This window comes from Coregonus lavaretus (genome assembly GCF_964263955.1).
Source record: "Coregonus lavaretus genome assembly, chromosome: 9".
In the NCBI taxonomy this organism is placed as follows: Eukaryota; Metazoa; Chordata; class Actinopteri; order Salmoniformes; family Salmonidae; genus Coregonus; species Coregonus lavaretus.
In genome coordinates, this window is record NC_139996.1 from 3,623,625 (window position 1) to 3,644,717 (window position 21,093).

A 21,093-nucleotide genomic window follows, 5' to 3' on the forward strand; every position below is an offset into this window, starting at 1 on the left:
ATGAAAGAGATTGGTGTGTTTTTTCACTATCTAATCATGGCATTGGGGTTGTTCAATGACAGACATGTATTTGTGTATTAAAATCTATCACTTGATGGTTTCATTTCAGAGAGACAAAAATCATGTTTTTTTGGGGGGCAAAATGTTATATACAGTATCAGCTTCACTGTACAAATGAGACATTTGTGACATCAATATATTTTTGTATTACATTTTTTAAAATAATTCAATACAGTAATATGAGATCTGTATGTAAAACATTTACATTTGACATTTTAGTCATTTAACAGATGCTCTTGTCTAGAGTGACATACAGTTATTCATCTTAAGATAGCTAGGTGGGACAACCACATATCACAGTCAAATATATACTGGATAAGAATCATCCATTCCAGCTAAACAGTAACTACAGAAAAGTATTCATACCCCTTGACTTATTCCCACGTTTTGTTGTTTTACAGTCCATAGGGTGGCAGTCTAGTCATATCCCTAAAATGGATGTCAATAGGCAATGAAAATAATGCAAAATACCAATAGTGTAGACTACTGTGTACTCTCTCTATGCCTTCAGAAAGTATTCATACCCCTTGACTTATTCCACATTTTGTTGTGTTACAACCTCAATTCAAAATGGAATAAATTGAGTTTTTTCTCACCCATCTACACACAATACCCCATAATGACAAAGTGAAAACATTTTTTTTTTTTTGTGCAAATGTATTGAAAATGAAACACTGAAATATCTAATTTGCATAAGTATTCACATCCCTGAGTCAATACATGTTAGAATCACCTTTGGCAACGATTACAGCTGTGAGTCTTTCCTGGGTAAGTCTCTAAGAGCTGTGCACACCTGGGTTGTACAATATTTGCACATAATTATTTTTAATATAAGTAACCTAATTTATGTCCCTTTAACTGCTCTGAATGCCTCTGCTGATCCTACAGCTATTGTATGCAGTAATCATGTGCCTAAGAACCAGATTTATACTGTTAGCGCTGAGCCGGTGTGCCCGAGGAGGAAGTCCACTGTGTGCAGCTCACCCTGCACTAACATAAAGAACATGAGCACATCTACTGCTGCTAAGCTTCCCAGTAAAGCAATAAAAACAAGTAAGCATCCCAGAAGAAAAGTGATCAAAATAGCCCACGTTAACATATCTAGCTTAAGAAACAAGGTTCATGAAATCAATAATTTGCTAGTAACAGATTACATTCATATTCGGACTATCTCTGAAACTCACTTAGATAATACCTTTGATGATACAGGGGTAGTAATACAAGGTTATAACATTTACAGAAAATATGGAAATGCTAATGGTGGAGGTGTTGCTGTTTATATACAGAACCACATTCCTCTGAAGATCAGAGAGGATCTCATGTTAAATACTGTTGAAGTAATATGGCTACAGGTTCATCTGCCTCACCTAAAGCCCATTCTGGTGGGAAGCTGCTATAGACCACCAAGTGCTAACAGTCAGTATCTGGATAACATGTGTGAAATGCTTGATAATGTATGTGATATCAATAGAGAGGTATACTTTCTGGGTGATATAAATATTGACTAGCTTTCATCAGGCTGCCAACTCAAGAGAAAGCTTCAAACTGTAACCAGTGCCTGCAACCTAGTTCAGGTTATCAGTCAACCTACCAGGGTAGTTACAAAGAATACAGAAATTAAATCATCAACATGTATTGATAATATCTTTACTAATGCTGCAGAGATTTTTTTGAAAGCAGTATCCAAATCCATTGGATGTAGTGATCACAATATAGTAGCCATATCTAGGAAAACCAAAGTTCCAAAGGCTGGGCCTAATATTGTGTATAAGAGGTCATACAATAAGTTGTGCAGTGATTCCTATGTTGTTGTTGTAAAGAATATTTGTTGGTCCGTGGTGTGTAATGAGGAGCAAACAGACACTGCACTTGACACATTTATGAAATTGCTAATTCCAGTTACTAATAAGAATGCACCCATTAAGAAAATGACTGTAAAAATGATTAAATCCCTGTGGATTGATGAGGAATTGAAGAATTGCATGGTTGAGAGGGATGAGGCAAAATTAATGGCAAATAAGTCTGGCTGCACAACCGATTGGCAAACGTACTGCAAATTGAGAAATCATGTGACTAAACTGAATAAAAAGAAGAAGAAACTACACTATGAAACAAGGATAAATGACATAAAGAATGATAGTAAAAAGCTTTGGAGCAGCTTAAATGACATTTAGGGAAAAAGGCAAACTCAGCTCCATCATTCATTGAATCAGATGGCTCATTCATCACAAAACCAACTGATATTGCCAACTACTTTAATGATTTTTTTCATTGGCAAGATTAGCAAACTTAGGCATGACATGCCAGCAACAATTGCTGACACTACACATCCAAGTATATCTGACCAAATGATGAAAGACACGCATTGTAATTTTGAATTCCGTAAAGTGAGTGTGGAAGAGGTGAAACAATTATTGTTGTCGATCAACAATGAAAAGCCACCGGGGTCTGACAACTTGGATGGAAGATTACTGAGGATAATAGCGGACGATATTGCCACTCCTATTTGCCATATCTTCAATTTAAACCTACTAGAAAGTGTGTGCCCTCAAGCCTGGAGGGAAGCAAAAGTCATTCCGCTACCTAAGAATAGTAAAGCCCCCTTTACTGGCTCAAATAGCCGACCAATTAGCCTGTTACCAACCCTTAGTAAACTATTGGAAAAAATTGTGTTTGACCAAATACAATGCTATTTTACAGTAAACAAATTGACAACAAACTTTCAGCATGTTTATAGAGAAGGACATTCAACAAGCACAGCACTTACACAAATGACTGATGATTGGCTGAGAGAAATTGATGATGAAAAGATTGTGGGGGCTGTTATGTTAGACTTCAGTGCGGCTTTTGAAATTATCGATCATAGTCTGTGCTGGAAAAACGTATGTGTTATGGCTTTACTCCACCTGCTATATTGTGGATAAAGAGTTACCTGTCTAACAGAACACAGAGGGTGTTCTTTAATGGAAGCCTCTCCATCATAATCCAGGTAGAATCAGGAATTCCCCAGGGCAGCTGTCTAGGCCCATTACTTTTTTCAATCTTTACTAATGACATGCCACTGGCTTTGAGTAAAGCCAGAGTGTCTATGTATGCGGATGACTCAACATTATACATGTCAGCTACTACAGCGACTGAAATGACTGCAACACTTAGCAGAGTGGGTGGCAAAGAATAAGTTAGTTCTAAATATTTCTAAAACTAAAAGCATTGTATTTGGGACAAATCATTCACTAAACCCTAAACCTCAACTAAATCTTGTAATAAATAATGTGGAAATTGAGCAAGTTGAGGTGACTAAACTGCTTGGAGTAACCCTGGATTGTAAACTGTCATGGTCAAAACATACACTACCGTTCAAAAGTTTGGGGTCACTTAGAAATGTCCTTGGTTTCGAAAGAAAAGCAATTTTTTGTCCATTAAAATAACATCAAATTGATCAAAAATACATTGTAGACATTGTTAATGTTGTAAATGGCTATTTTAGCTGGAAACGGCTGATTTTTAATGGAATATCTACATAGGCGTACAGAGGCCCATTTTCTGCAACCATCAGTCCTGTGTTCCAATGGCACGTTGTGTTTGCTAATCCAAGTTTATCATTTTAAAAGGCTAATTGATCATTAGAAAACCCTTTTGCAATTATGTTAGCACAGCTGAAAACTGTTGTGCTGATTAAAGAAGCAATAAAACTGGCCTTCTTGAGACTAGTTGAGTATCTGGAGCATCAGCAATTGTGGGTTCGATTACAGAATCAAAATGGCCAGAAACAAATAACTTTCTTCTGAAACTCGTCAGTCTATACTTGTTCTGAGAAATGAAGGCTATTCCATGCGAGAAATTGCCAAGAAACTGAAGATCTCGTACAACGCTGTGTACTACTCCCTTCACAGAACAGCGCAAACTGTCTCTAACCAGAATAGAAAGAGGAGTGGGAGGCCCCGGTGCACAACTAAGCAAGAGGACAAATACATTAGAGTGTCTAGTTTGAGAAACAGACGCCTCACAGGTCCTCAACTGGCAGCTTCATTAAATAGTACCCGCAAAACACCAGTCTCAACATCAACAGTGAAGAGGCGACTGGGATGCTGACCTTCTAGGCAGAGTTGCAAAGAAAAAGCCATATCTCAGACTGGCCAATAAAAATTAAAGATTAAGATGGGCAAAAGAACACAGACACTGGACAGAGGAAGATTGGAAAAAAGTGTTATGGACAGACGAATCGAAGTTTGAGGTGTCCAGATCACAAAGAAGAACATTTGTGAGACGCAGGCCATATGAAAAGATGCTGGAGGAGTGCTTGATGCCATCTGTCAAGCATGGTGGAGTTAATGTGATGGTCTGGGGGTGCTTTGGTGGTGGTAAAGTGGGAGATTTGTACAGGGTAAAAGGGATCTGCAAGGCTGTAATTGCTGCAAATGGAGGATTATTTGATGAAAGCAAAGTTTGAAGGACGCTATTATTATTTATATTAAAAATCATTATTTCTAACCTTGTCAATCACTACATTTCCTATGCATTTTCCTATATTTCCTATTCAAACTCATTTCATGTATGTTTTTATGGAAAACAAGGACATTTCTAAGTGACCCCTAACTTTTGAACGGTAGTGTATTGATCAAATCAAATCAAATTGTATTGGTCACATGCGCCGAATACAACATGTGCAGACATTACAGTGAAATGCTTACTTACAGCCCTTAACCAACAGTGCATTTATTTTTAACAAAAAAAGTAAAAATAAAACAACAACAAAAAAAGTGTTGAGAAAAAAGAGCAGAAGTAAAATAAAATAACAGTAGGGAGGCTATATATACAGGGGGGGTACCGGTGCAGAGTCAATGTGCGGGGGCACCGGCTAGTTGAGGTAGTTGAAGTAATATGTACATGTGGGTAGAGTATCTACAGTACAAAAATCCATGTGTACGTGTGTGTGTATAGTGTGTTGATACAACAGTAGCTAAGATGGGAGAAGTATGTCCATAATAAAGTGCTGCTCTACCTTCTTAACACCACTATCAACAAGGCAGGTCCTACAGGCCCTAGTTTTGTCGCACCTGGACTACTGTTCAGTTGTGTGGTCAGGTGCCACAAAAAAGGACTTAGGAAAATTGTAATTGGCTCAGAACAGGGCAGCACGGCTGGCCCTTGGATGTACACAGATAGCTAATATTAATAATATGCATGTCGATCTCTCCTGGCTCAAAGTGGAGGAGAGATTGACTTCATCACTACTTTTGTTGATGAGAGGTGTTGACATGTTGAAAGCACCGAGCTGTCTGTTAGAACGACTGGCACACAGCTCGGTCACCCATGCATACCCCACAAGACATGCCACCAGAGATCTCTTCACAGACATCAAGTCCAGAACACACTATGGGAGGCGCACAGTACTACATCGAGCCATGACTACATGGAACTCTATTCCACATCAAGTAACTGATGCAAGTAGTAAAATGTGATTTAAAAAACAGATACAAGTACACCTTGTGGAACAGCTGGGACTGTGAAGCAACACAAACATAGGCACAGAAACATGCATACACACACACGATAACATACACACTATACACACACGTACACATGGATTTTGTATTCTAGATATGTGGTAGTGGTGGAGTAGGGGCCTGAGGGCACACAGTGTGTTGTGAAACATGTGAATGTATTGTAATGTTTTTAAAATTGTATGAACTGCCTTAATGTTGCTGTATATATCAGCCCCCTACAGCCACAATCCTTCATTTCAACCCTCTTCATATTGGAATTGAAATCGGAATTTCAGTTTAATACCTGAATTGACTGAAGTGAAATGGAATCGACCCCAACCCTGCTGTTATGCAGCTCACAAGGCATGCCTGTATATCTTTACCAGGTCATATCTTCACCAGGTCATATCATTACCAGGTCATATCATTACCAGGTCATATCATGACCAGGTCATATCATTACCAGGTCATATCATTACCAGGTCATATCATTACCAGGTCCTCTGTAGCTCAGCTGGTAGAGCACGGCGCTTGTAACGCCAAGGTAGTGGGTTCGATCCCCGGGACCACCCATACACAAAAATGTATGCACGCATGACTGTAAGTCGCTTTGGATAAAAGCGTCTGCTAAATGGCATATTATTTATTATTATTATCATTACCGGGTCATATCATTACCGGGTCACATCATTACCGGGTCATATCATTACCAGGTCATATCATTACCAGGTCATATCTTCACCAGGTCATATCATTACCAGGTCATATCTTCACCAGGTCATATCATTACCAGGTCATATCTTCACCAGGTCATATCATTACCAGGTCATATCATTACCGGGTCATACAGTTAACGGCCTGTCCTCTGATGGTGATCACTAAGGAAGGTCTGTCCTCTGATGGGGATCACTAAGGAAGGTCTGTCCTCTGATGGGGATCACTAAGGAAGGTCTGTCCTCTGATGGGGATCACTAAGGAAGGTCTGTCCTCTGATGGTGATCACTAAGGAAGGTCTGTCCTCTGATGGTGATCACTAAGGAAGGTCTGTCCTCTGATGGTGATCACTAAGGAAGGTCTGTCCTCTGATGGTGATCACTAAGGAAGGTCTGTCCTCTGATGGTGATCACTAAGGAAGGTCTGTCCTCTGCTGGTGATCACTAAGGAAGGTCTGTCCTCTGATGGTGATCACTAAGGAAGGTCTGTCCTCTGCTGGTGATCACTAAGGAAGGTCTGTCCTCTGCTGGGGATCACTAAGGAAGGTCTGTCCTCTGATGGTGATCACTAAGGAAGGTCTGTCCTCTGCTGGTGATCACTAAGGAAGGTCTGTCCTCTGATGGTGATCACTAAGGAAGGTCTGTCCTCTGCTGGTGATCACTAAGGAAGGTCTGTCCTCTGCTGGTGATCACTAAGGAAGGTCTGTCCTCTGATGGTGATCACTAAGGAAGGTCTGTCCTCTGCTGGTGATCACTAAGGAAGGTCTGTCCTCTGCTGGTGATCACTAAGGAAGGTCTGTCCTCTGATGGTGATCACTAAGGAAGGTCTGTCCTCTGATGGTGATCACTAAGGAAGGTCTGTCCTCTGATGGTGATCACTAAGGAAGGTCTGTCCTCTGATGGTGATCACTAAGGAAGGTCTGTCCTCTGATGGTGATCACTAAGGAAGGTCTGTCCTGGATCACTAAGGAAGGTCTGTCTTAGGCACCAAATGGAAGCAAACAGACTGAAACGGGGAGGGAACTACCTGGGACTTGTCCAATAGGAAACTCTCATTTTTGTTTTCCGTTGCAAAACATTTAAAAACCGTAATGCCCTAATGAACACTGCCCGGTCTAGCTAATCCCTGTTGATGTTCCTAGCGACAGCCATAAGGTAGCTCCTTACATTAGCTGTCTTTGCCAGACCATACAGGGACAATTCTGGCCTCTATGGTGACGATTAGGGTTGTTTTGCCCATAGAAATAGAATGACTAGATAATGAATAGATTATATTTCTATGGTCTTGCCCTGGTTGGCTAATCCTAGTTGATGTTCTCGATGAGTGAGAACAGAGACAGTGATAGGGGGTTGTTCCACTGTCATGTGATGTGTCCACTGTGAATACTACAGTCTGTAATTAACACTAGGTATAATTAACCACATGCTGTGCTTCACAAAGCTCCGTCAAACTTTGCCCTACTTCATTACAACGTGTAACTGAATCACATCTGAATCTGAATCAAACCTGAATCAAACAGAAATCTGAATCTGAACCACACAGAATTCCGAATCTGAATCTACCTAAAATACTGCTTAGAATTAACAGACACTGTGATCTAGGCCTAGTCAATTACATTATGTGCTCCATAAAGCTCAGTCAAACTTCACTACTGAGGTTCTGTCTTGCTCACACTGAAATGTATGGCTTCTTGGCTTTCGCAGTGAAATATATCGCTTTCACTGAAATATGTGGCTCTCACACTGAAATGTATGGCAGCTCTGAATGGTTTCCGGCGTTTGGGATTTTAGACAACGGTCCGAGTTAAAGAGTTCTATGAAACTCACTTTATAATAAAACAAAAAACTTGAGGACGAGATACTTCGCATTTGATAGGTAGGCTACTTTCACTCTGTTTAATAATCATCACTCACCAATCAACTTGTCTTCCCTGTCTACCACACAACAAGAGCCTAGTCAGGCATAAACAATCAATCAACAACTCCAATCTGAACGGCTGAACTCAATTAATTAATCTACTGTATTTCTGACCTTAACGGTGTTGTGTATTCCGGACCTATAATAACTCTTACTGTTATAGTGGGTGATAACGTCAGAGCGTTAACTCCATGTTGATTGGCCGTGTGCCCACCTTATCCTGTAATGACATCAACCACCATGTTACACAAGCGGCAGGACAGACAGCAGTTTCACCTGGCTGGTCTAAACATTCTACTTGGACCGTGCATTAATGCATTGTTATATTTGTCATGAGCATGTATGACCCCTTATAATATCTTATAATCATCCTGACTATACCAGCCATTTTCACTCAATTAAAATGTTGATACACAGAGGTAACGTACAAGCCTTATTAAAAGTATCATATGATCTCATACATATTTACAACAAGTTATAATGCATTACACCAGCAGGATTTACTTACAACAATTTATAATGCTTTAAATAAAATGTTACCAAAATGTCTTAGGGTGCAAACTCGTTTCATTATCACCACCATGGAGGGGCATTGGACCAGGCCAGATGGAAGCCTGCCCGTAATAACAGGTCCAAGAACATCATCTCTCCAGCTGTGGAGCAGCGGCCTGGGTTCTGTGTCAGTCTGGAGGTCTGCCATCAGACTGCTGCCGGTGCTAAAGATCTGGTTTACTCAACATGCTGACCTGACCTATCTAACCCACACAAACTGCCAATATCCACCCAGCCAGGTATTTTAACCAACACTAAGTGCCAATATCCACCCAGCCAGGTATTTTAACCAACACTAACTGCCAACCTACCAGGTACTCTCAAACTGCCAGCATCCTAGGTATTCTCAAACTGTCCACATCCCAGGTATTCTCAAACTGTCCACATCCCAGGTATTCTCAAACTGTCCACATCCCAGGTATTCTCAAACTGTCCACATTCCAGGTATTCTCAAACTGTCCACATCCCAGGTATTCTCAAACTGCCAACATCCCAGGTATTCTCAAACTGTCCACATTCCAGGTATTCTCAAACTGTCCACATCCCAGGTATTCTCAAACTGCCAACATCCCAGGTATTCTCAAACTGCCAACATCCCAGGTATTCTCAAACTGCCAACAGTATTCTCATGTCCATGAGTAGCCTGGTTGATGCTGTCTTGCCAACTCCTTTGGCCATTGTCACACTCAGCAAGACAGCACAGACAGATCTGGCACCAGGTTATTCCAGGAGGATTCATATACATCGTTTTTTGTTTGTTATTAAAGTTGTATTTATTTTTTCATTTTTTTCCACAAACAAACAAACAAATAAAAAATAAAACATTGTACAGCATAAAAACATTGAGCATGACATCCAGACATATCCTCCAACAAAGCACACATACACAGTCAAATAGCATCTCACAAGCTACAATACAGAACTAAATGAGTTCACTCACTAACTGTAAGTCGCTCTGGATAAGAGCGTCTGCTAAACGACTAAAATTTAAATGTAAGTAATCACCTCCCTGTCTTAGAAACATGACAAATAAAACGCTTCCAGCTTCTAGAATTGTCGTTTCTACCAGTGATCCTAGCAAGCATTTGTTCATAAGATGCAACCTCCAACATTGATTCTATCCACTGTTTCAGAGTAGGAGTGGCGTGACCCTTCCAGATTCTAAGGGCTACTCTAGCTGGCTGCTGTAACCATACCAACAGTGATCAGTGCAAATTCCTCATTAGTTGACTGTAAGTCGCTTTGGATAAAAGCGTCTGCTAAATGGCATATTATTATTATTATTATTATTATTATTATTATAGTTACGTTAGGTAATTCTGTTCTATCGTCCAAGAGACATATTCTCTGTGAAACTGGAATTGTTAACCCCAACCGTTCCTCCGGGTATTTCAAAACATCCTTCCAGAACCGTAGCACTAATGTACATTCCCATATTGCATGTAAAAATGTCCCAGTGTTTATTTTGTTGGCATTTCCAACACGGAGAATTGTTGGTCAGCCCCATTTTATCAAATCAAATCAAATCAAATTGTATTGGTCACATACACATATTTACATTTACATTACATTTTACATTTTAGTCATTTAGCAGATGTTATTGCGGGTGCAGTGAAATGCTTGTGTTTCTAGCTCCAACAGTGCAGTAGTAACTAACATTTCACAACAATACACACACATCTAAAAGTAGAAGAATGGAATTAAGAAATATATAAATATTAGGATGAGCAATGTTGGAGTGGTATTGACTAAAATACAGTAGAATAGAATACAGTATATAACAAATGCAAAATATGTAAACATTATTACAGTGGCTAGCGTTCCATTATTAAAGTGGCCAGTGATTCCAAGTCTATGTATATAGGGCAGCAGCCTCTAAGGTGCAGGGTTACGTAACCGGGTGGAAGCCACCTAGTGATGGCTATTTAACAGTCTGATGGCCTTGAGATAGAAGCTGTTTTTCAGTCTCTCGGTCCCAGCTTTGATGCACCTGTACTGACCTCGCCTTCTGGATGATAGCGGGGTGAACAGGCCGTGGCTCGGGTGGTTGTTGTCCTTGATGAACTTTTTGGCCTTCCTGTGACATCGGGTGCTGTAGGTGTCCTGGAGGGCAGGTAGTTTGCTCCCAGTGATGCGTTGGGCAGACCGCACCACCCTCTGGAGAGCCCTGCGGTTGTGGGCGGTGCAGTTGCCGTACCAGGCGGTGATACAGCCTGACAGGATGCTCTCAATTGTGCATCTGTAAAAGTTTGTGAGGGTTTTAGGTGCCAAGCCAAATTTCTTCAGCCTCCTGAGGTTGAAGAGGCGCTGTTGCGCTTTCTTCACCACACTGTCTATGTGGGTGGACCATTTCAGATCGTCAGTGATGTGTACGCAGAGGAACTTGAAGCTTTCCACCTTCTCCACTGCGGTCCCGTCGATGTGGATAAGGGCGTGCTCCCCCTGCTGTTTCCTGAAATCCACGATCAGCTCCTTTGTTTTGTTGACGTTGAGTGAGAGGTTATTTTCCTGGCACCACCCTCCCAGAGCCCTCACCTCCTCCCTGTAGGTGGTCTCGTCATTGTTGGTAATCAAGCCTACTACTGTTGTGTCGTCTGCAAACTTGATGATTGAGTTGGAGGCGTGCTTGGCCACGCAGTCATGGGTGAACAGGGAGTACAGGAGGGGGCTGAGCACGTACCCTTGTGGGGCCCCAGTGTTGAGGATCAGCGAAGTGGAGGTGTTGTTTCCTACCTTCACCACCTGGGGGCGGCCCGTCAGGAAGTCCAGGACCCAATTGCACAGGGCGGGGTTCAGACTCAGTGCACCGAGCTTAATGATGAGCTTGAAGGGTACTATGGTGTTGAATGCTGAGCTATAGTCAATGAACAGCATTCTTACATAGGTATTCCTCTTGTCCAGATGGGATAGGGCACTGTGTAGTGCGATGGCGATTGCATCGTCTGTGGATCTATTGGGGCGGTAAGCAAATTGAAGTGGGTCTAGGGTGTCAGGTAAGGTAGAGGTGATATGATCCTTAACTAGCCTCTCAAAGCACTTCATGATGACAGAAGTGAGTGATATGGGGCGATAGTCAAAAAAATAAAAATAAAATACATATTGTAAAGTGGTTATCCCACTGGCTATAAGGTGAATGCACCAATTTGTAAGTCGCTCTGGATAAGAGCGTCTGCTAAATGACGTAAATGTCTCCTGAGTGGCGCAGTGGTATAAGGCACTGCATCGCAGTGCTAGCTCTGCCACTAGACATACTGGTTCGAATCCAGGCTCTGTCGCAGCCGGCCGCGACCGGGAGACTCATGGGCGGCGCACAATTGGCCCAGCGTCGTCCAGGGTAGGGGAGGGAATGGCTGGCAGGGATGTAGCTCAGTTGATAGAGCATGGCGTTTGCAACGCCAGGGTTGTGGGTTTGATTTCCACGGGGGGCCAGTATAAAAAAAAAAAAATGTTTTCACTAACTGTAAGTCGCTCTGGATAAGAGCGTCTGCTAAATGACGTAAATGTAACAGAAGGACTTGCGTTTCTGTATGTTATCACACCGTGAGTAGATAATCATGAAACATACACCCCCGCCTTTCTTCTTTATCTGTCTGCGCGATGTACTGAGAACCCAGCTGGCTGTATGGAAGACAGTATACAAAGACAGTATATCCCAAGAGAGCCATGTTTCCGTGAAACAGAGTTTGTTACAATCCCTGATGTCTCTCTGGAAGGAGATCCTCGCCCTGAGCCCGTCTACTTTATTATCCAGAGACTGAACATTAGCGATTAATATACTCGGAAGCAGTGGATGGTGTACACGCCTCCTGAGTCGGACTAGAAGTCCACCCCGAATACCTTATGAGGCCTTGTTGGGGTTCAATAAAACGTTTTTATATTGAGTAAGTTTCTCCCTGGCTTCCCTGAGCTGGACAAGATCTTCAACCAGGTATCATCCTCAATTTCACACTTAAGGTCAATTTGCCATGTTGTTCTGAGGTTTTTACATTCTTTACTCTGCAGATGACTAAATATTCAGTAAAAAAAAAATGTCCCTTGTCTCCCACATCATATTTTTGTACCAAATCTGAGTGTGACATTAAAACATGTTCATTGTACAGATCACCTTATAGTATGAATTCCTTTCATTAGCCATTGTTTCCAGTACACAGACTTATTTCCTATCCGTAGCTTAGGATTGTGCCACAATGATGAGTATCCTTGTTTTAGATGTGAAATTCCACATAGCTTGTGTACTGTTCACTACACCTCTTTTGAGTGTAGTAAAATTGGGTTGGGAGTTTCAACAGACCTCTCCCCTGTAAGACTATGTGGCAGAGTATCAACAGACCTCTCCCCTGTAAGACTATGTGACAGAGTATCAACAGACCTCTCCCCTGTAAGACTATGGGACAGAGTATCAACAGACCTCTCCCCTGTAAGACTATGTGACAGAGTATCAACAGACCTCTCCCCTGTAAGACTATGTGGCAGAGTATCAACAGACCTCTCCCCTGTAAGACTATGTGACAGAGTATCAACAGACCTCTCCCCTGTAAGACTATGTGGCAGAGTATCAACAGACCTCTCCCCTGTAAGACTATGTGACAGAGTCTCAACAGACCTCTCCTATGTAAGACTATGTGGCAGAGTATCAACAGACCTCTCCCCTGTAAGACTATGTGACAGAGTATCAACAGACCTCTCCCCTGTAAGACTATGTGACAGAGTATCAACAGACCTCTCCCCTGTAAGACTATGTGGCAGAGTATCAACAGACCTCTCCCCTGTAAGACTATGTGACAGAGTATCAACAGACCTCTCCCCTGTAAGACTATGAGTATCAACAGACCTCTCCCCTGTAAGGACTATGTGGCAGAGTATCAACAGACCTATCCCCTGTAAGACTATGTGACAGAGTATCAACAGACCTCTCCCCTGTAAGACTATGTGACAGAGTATCAACAGACCTCTCCCCTGTAAGACTATGTGACAGAGTATCAACAGACCTCTCCCCTGTAAGACTATGTGACAGAGTATCAACAGACCTCTCCCCTGTAAGACTATGTGACAGAGTATCAACAGACCTCTCCCCTGTAAGACTATGTGACAGAGTATCAACAGACCTCTCCCCTGTAAGACTATGTGACAGAGTATCAACAGACCTCTCCCCTGTAAGACTATGTGGCAGAGTATCAACAGACCTCTCCCCTGTAAGACTATGTGGCAGAGTATCAACAGACCTCTCCCCTGTAAGACTATGTGGCAGAGTATCAACAGACCTCTCCCCTGTTAGACTATGTGGCAGAGTATCAACAGACCTCTCCCCTGTAAGACTATGTGACAGAGTATCAACAGGGGTGAAAGGATAACTTAGTTCCCGTTCTATTGTTATTCAATCCAAGCCAGCATCCGTTTTGCCCCAATGATTCGCCAATTTAGCCATTTCAAATGATAAATTGTACAATTTAACATCTGCTAAACCCAAGCCTCCTACATCCCTTGGTGAGCACATCTTTCTTCATATTGATCCGGGGTTTGTTCCTATCCCACAAAAAGTATTCAGTTAATTTGTCATATTGTTTAAAATACCGGTCTGAAATATTCATACAGTGGGGAAAAAAAGTATTTAGTCAGCCACCAATTGTGCAAGTTCTCCCACTTAAAAAGATGAGAGAGGCCTGTAATTTTCATCATAGGTACACGTCAACTATGACAGACCAAATGAGATTTTTTTTTCTCCAGAAAATCACATTGTAGGATTTTTAATGAATTTATTTGCAAATGATGGTGGAAAATAAGTATTTGGTCAATAACAAAAGTTTCTCAATACTTTGTTATATACCCTTTGTTGGCAATGACACAGGTCAAACGTTTTCTGTAAGTCTTCACAAGGTTTTCACACACTGTTGCTGGTATTTTGGCCCATTCCTCCATGCAGATCTCCTCTAGAGCAGTGATGTTTTGGGGCTGTCGCTGGGCAACACGGACTTTCAACTCCCTCCAAAGATTTTCTATGGGGTTGAGATCTGGAGACTGGCTAGGCCACTCCAGGACCTTGAAATGCTTCTTACGTTGCCCGGGCAGTGTGTTTGGGATCATTGTCATGTTGAAAGACCCAGCCACGTTTCATCTTCAATGCCCTTGCTGATGGAAGGAGGTTTTCACTCAAAATCTCACGATACATGGCCCCATTCATTCTTTCCTTTACACGGATCAGTCGTCCTGGTCCCTTTGCAGAAAAACAGCCCCAAAGCATGATGTTTCCACCCCCATGCTTCACAGTAGGTATGGTGTTCTTTGGATACAACTCAGCATTCTTTGTCCTCCAAACACGACGAGTTGAGTTTTTACCCCAAAATTATATTTTGGTTTCATCTGACCATATGACATTCTCCCAATCCTCTTCTGGATCATCCAAATGCACTCTAGCAAACTTCAGACGGGCCTGGACATGTACTGGCTTAAGCAGGGGGACACGTCTGGTACTGCAGGATTTGAGTCCCTGGCGGCGTAGTGTGTTACTGATGGTAGGCTTTGTTACTTTGGTCCCAGCTCTCAGCAGGTCATCCACTAGGTCCCCCCATGTGGTTCTGAGATTTTTGCTCACCGTTCTTGTGATCATTTTGACCCCACGGGGTGAGATCTTGCGTGGAGCCCCAGATCGAGGGAGATTATCAGTGGTCTTGTATGTCTTCCATTTCCTAATAATTGCTCCCACAGTTGATTTCTTCAAACCAAGCTGCTTACCTATTGCAGATCAGTCTTCCCAGCCTGGTGCAGGTCTACAATTTTGTTTCTGGTGTCCTTTGACAGCTCTTTGGTCTTGGCCATAGTGGAGTTTGGAGTGTGACTGTTTGAGGTTGTGGACAGGTGTCTTTTATACTGATAACAAGTTCAAACAGGTGCCATTAATACAGGTAACGAGTGGAGGACAGAGGAGCCTCTTAAAGAAGAAGTTACAGGTCTGTGAGAGCCAGAAATCTTGCTTGTTTGTAGGTGACCAAATACTTATTTTCCACCATAATTTGCAAATAAATTCATTAAAAATCCTACAATGTGATTTTCTGGATTTTATTTCCTCAATTTGTCTGTCATAGTTGACGTGTACCTATGATGAAAATTACAGGCGTCTCTCATCTTTTTAAGTGGGAGAACTTGCACAATTGGTGGCTGACTAAATTCTTTTTCCCCCCACTGTAGGTAACATTGCAGAGATATATTTAAATTGTGGGACCACAACCATTTTAATCACGTTGATCTTTTCCCATTAAGAAAGTTTCATATTTTCCAATTTTTTCTAAATTGGTCTTAATCTTGACTAGTAGTGGCTCAAAATGTAGTCCCCATCACCTCCTACAAATTTGAGCGCAACTAAATACCCAAATATTTCATCCCAGTAGGAACCATTTTTAATTAAATGGGGTAATGGTTCCAGAGTAACATTGGGCATCGCTTCCGACTTAATCCAATTAATTTTGTAGCCTGACATCCTAGAATATGATTTAATACAAGTAAGTACTGGTGGCTATCAGAGACCAGCGGTAGAATACCGTCTGCATACGTAAGCAGCTTGTGTTCTTTTCCTCCTCCATGTACACCCCTAATTTCTGGATATGTCTCTCCCGAGTGGCGCAGTGGTCTAAGGCACTGCATCGCAGTGCTAGCTGTGCCACTAGAGATCCTGTTTCGAATCCAGGCTCTGTCGTAGCCGGCCGCGACCGGGAGACCCATGGGGCGGCGCTACAATTGGCCCAAGGTAGGGGAGGGAATGGCCGGCAGGGATGTAGCTCAGTTGGTAGAGCATGGCGTTTGCAACACAAGGGTTGTGGGTTTGATTCCCACGGGGGGGCCAGTATGAAAAAAATTAAATAATAATAATAATGTATGCACTCATTAACTGTAAGTCACTCTGGATAAGAGCGTCTGCTAAATGACAAAAAAATATATATAATATATAAATATGTTCTTATCATTGTCGCAAGAGGCTCTAAAACTATGGTAAACAGGAGAGGAGAGAGTGAGCAACCCTGCCTTGTGCCTCTAGAAAGACTAAATAAAGGAGACATAGTTCCATTTGTAAGTACTGTTGCTTTAGGATTGGAATAGAGGACCCCTATCCATTTACATTTAAGTCAGGTCCAAAACCAACATTTTTCTAGGGTTCTTAAGAGAAAAGCCCACTCCACCCTATCAAATGCCTTCTCAGCATCTAAAAGGAGACGGCAGCGGTAGGAACTATATTTGAGCGGTTTAACCACAAGAGATGGAAGAGCCTCCTCATATTATCAGTTGAGGTCCTGTTCTTAATAAATCCTACTTGGTCACTACGTATAATATTAGGTAGTGCCTTCTCTAAGCGTATCGCAAGGGGTCTTAGTAAGAATCTTACAATCCACATTAAGGAGTCTGATAGCTCTAACATTTCCCAGGTTCTGTAGTATCTCTATCCTTACTAGGGATCAGCGATATCAAAGCCTCATTAAAGGTGTTCGGAAGGGAGCCATTTTTAAAAAAATGCCTCCTGGTAAACCACTGTCAATACAGGTACAAGAATGTCAATATACTTTTTATAATATTCTACAGGAAGGCCATCCAGACCAGGTGATTTCCCTGCTTTCATAGATAAAATGGCGTCTCTAACCTCCTCTTCTGCTATAGTACAGTCCAGGTCCTCCACCTGGCTATCTGATCATCTAGGTAATTCTATACCAGACAAAAAAGTTTCAATATCTATGGGGCTCGCTGAACAGGAGGATGTATATAAATCTTCATAAAGACGTTGAAACACACTGTTTATCTCTTTGGATGAGGTCACCATCTTATTGCCCTTCTTAATTGCTGGGATTAAATTAGAAGTGTTCTGCATTTTTAGTTTGTCTTGCTAGTAGCCTGCCGGTCTTCTCACCTCCCTCATCATAACTGGTTCTAAGTCTAAACAGCTATGCATTTCGTGCAAACGAAACGTCAATTTGGAGGCAGTTTGAAACGCGCTATCTGTGAAATGTCTTTCCAAATTCCTTTCCAAGACACACTATTTTCCCTCTAATATATGCTTTAGAAGTTTCCCACACCGTGGAAACCTTTTCAGTTGAGCCTATGTTGATCTAAAAAAAAAAAGGATCTAAGATCATCTGCTAGTGATTGGCTAAATACCTCATATTGTCATAGCATGGTGTTGAGTCTAAATCTACCCTTCCTCACATTTTCGGAGTTTATGTCAACATGTAACTCTACTATAGCATGATCAATGGGACCAATCTTGCAATCAATCACATTATTAACCATGAAATTAGATATCAAGAAGAAATCTATTCTGCAGTGGGAGAAAAATAAGTATATTCTCTATCATTAAGATGGACTAATCTCCATATGTCTGTAAGGCCCACATCTTCTGCTGTATTGCAAGTTTATCCTTTTTTTTGTGGCGTTACCTGTAAATGTACTTCTATCAATCATATAGTCCATCACTTGGTTGAAGTCTCCAGCAAGGATGATCTGCCCCTCCATATTTCCCAGTATAACGTTGACCTCATTTAAACAGTCAGTGTCCTCCTTGCTGGGAGCATTTATGTTGCGTAACACTACCTGAATCCCATTTATAAGAGCCTCAATGCAGATGAGCCTGACAAACTCATCAGTGTTGCTTCAACATTACAAAATTAAGTATTTTGCTTATCAGAATAATCACCACATTTTGTTTGGAATTACATGAGCTATGATAAACTTCTGCAACCTAGCCTCCTCTAAATTTCAGTGCCTCCGTTAAATGTGATTCCTGTATGAACACAATATCCGCCTGTTTTGATTTTAAATATGTCCAAATCTTTTTCCTCTTCACTTGGTTACCACAACCATTTATATTCCAAGAGATCATGTTTGCATAACCATTAGCCATATTTGCGCTGAATGGTCCCGGGGATCGAACCCACTACCCTGGCGTCACAAGCGCCGTGCTCTACCAGCTGAGCTACAGAGGACATAAATACCAACATCCCAGGTAAGCTATTCTCATGTTCCCGGAGGTTCCTGGTACAAAGACATTTAGTACCTTTTCACACTATTGTGCCAACCTTAACCATAGGCCAACTGTGCTGTCTTTGATCTTTTATTTTCACATTGTGCTTTCCAGCACTGTTCCATGAACCATGGTGGATGCTTAAATAGGCCAGTGCAGTACAGCTCAGCTTGGCATGGGTTGGCTCAGCTTAGTAAGAAAGGGTTATAATACTCGTGGTGGGATGCACTTGGCTTTCTCTGTTTTTGCTGACATAATCTGTGTCCCAAATGTCACCCTATTCAGTGCCCTACTTTTGACCAGAGCCCTATGGAATCTAGGGGTGAAAGTAGGCTAGTAGTTAATTTGGCCTGGTTACAAATGCCAAGGATCCATTGGTCAATCATTGTTCCTTCCACCTGACTGTTACAGTAACATTCTCCTGCTGTAGAGATCCCTGAGGAGTCCCTGGGGAGTAGATTAGCCTACCATGTCAAGGTCACTCTCACACAGACCCTCTCCACATCACATGGCTGGAGGCCCTCTGTCAATCTCCATCTCTGTAAATCTCTCATTCATCATTAACCACATATCCATCATTGGGCTTAATATCAATTGGAAAGGAAAATAGACATTATGGAGCAGAAATATCTCTCTTACTCACCCTTGCATATTTAGAAGAGTAGGGGTCTTCAAACAGAGCCCACATGCGTTTCTGCCAACGACCCCACAGCCCCCCTGCCTTTGCGTCGGTAGAGTCCCCCTGCGCCAGCCTCCTCGTCATCTCATCCGCCTCATCACCGACCCCATCCCCCGGGTCGGCCACGACCTCCGGGTCCTGATCATCATTACTGGTCAGGTCGAGCAGGGCACCCCCGCCGAAACTATCAAGCGCTTCTTCCGCCTCCCTGTGCTGGCTATAGGTCATCCAGCAGCAAGGCTCCACGTCCGTCTCATCGATGCCCCAGAAGGCCAGTTCCTCCTCGTAAAGAGGTCCGCAGACATCCGCAGGGCAGTGCAGTTTACCAGTTCGGTAATAGTTAAGGATATGGGCGAAAACAGCCGGGTGGCGGTCGAAAAAGAACTCCTCATGTTTGTCGTCCCAATCGAAGTGGCTAGGCGCGTCGGGTTCGGCCAAACAGGATAAGCGGGTGCCGGGCAGGGTGCGCAGGGTACCGCGGTATGTCTGGTGCTTGGTCCCTCCCACGTTTATCACAATGCGATCCTTTTCGTCGCTCAAGCCCATCGCGTCCCTTAGGCATGTCTCCAATAAGTTCCCGGCATCACAACGGCAACTCTATGAGCACCGGTACGCCACCGCGGGAGGGGGAAAAAAAACGCGTGCAAGTGCAACACATACACAGGGAAGGAAGAGGGAAGAGATGAGGCTAGGCTGTAGGACAATGCACAAAATACATCTGCTGCTGGTTGCAGGCTGTAGATCCTAAATAACAAGTGTAGGCCGACAGGACTTTAGCACATATTCCCTCTGATGATACCGGATGCCCCAATGTTTCCACAACCTGTCATGGAAATCAATCACAAGAGGGAAAACATTTAAATTCAAAATGATAGCCAATGTAGCCAATGGCATGCCATTAACAATGTATTGGGAGTTTAAAATCCGAAACCATGGATGGTGGTTTAAATCCGAAACAATGGATGGTGGTTTAAATCCGAAACAATGGATGGTGGTTTAAATCCGAATCAATTGATGGTGGTTTAAATCCGAAAGGTGAAGAAGATAGAAATGGGTGTTGTTCCTTCTTTCTAATCCGAATCCAACACAAAGACTCTCTTCCTGTTGTGGTGGTTTTGGTAGAACCAGTTAATGACATTCATGGTAAGCAAGGTGAATGCGGTGTTTGACTGCTTTCCGTGGTGCTGAAAGGACAGCACCAGTTCCTCTCTCTCTCTCGCTCTCTCTCGCTCTCTCTCTCTCGGAGACACCCTGCTTGCTATTCAGACTGCTATCCTTCCTCGCATGTATCTACTGTCGCTTACCTTCTCCCCAAAACGACACGTTCAAATCAAGTTTCCCGTTGAACGAAACAGTGAGAGCAACCGGTAGCTGCAGCCTACTATAACTGGATCAGGCGCCGCGTATTTTTCCCATTCGCGCAGGTGTCCGTGACTGTGTTTTATCTCCAGCGGGTAATTGTTGTTTTCACGTATGCATTTGGCGGATCAAATGCCTGTGATTATCTCGTGTTCGAGCCTGCAGGGAAGCGAGCAGTCAACTGTGACACCATATGAAGTCTGAATACGGAAGGAGGGGAGACAGGAAGGCACGCGCAGATCCTCTATTCTCTGTGTTCTCTGACTGAGCAGTGCTCGCGGAGGTGATTCTCTTCAGAATCCTCAGAAATGACTCGAAAAAGAGACGCG

The 21,093-nt window shown here is 42.5% G+C and overlaps 1 protein-coding gene across 1 annotated transcript in view; it reads right to left on the bottom strand.

Moving 5' to 3' along the window:
* Nucleotides 1–19,951, bottom strand: part of LOC311134587 (voltage-gated potassium channel KCNC1-like) — a gene marked incomplete at both ends in the record, with an annotated part of 40,269 nt that extends 20,318 nt beyond the window's left edge. The window contains one exon of the mRNA XM_084168322.1: nt 19,370–19,951. Within this exon, the coding sequence (XP_084024448.1) occupies nt 19,370–19,951 (582 nt within the window). The remainder of the gene's footprint in view (nt 1–19,369) is intronic.
* Nucleotides 19,952–21,093: the final 1,142 nt, after the last annotated feature.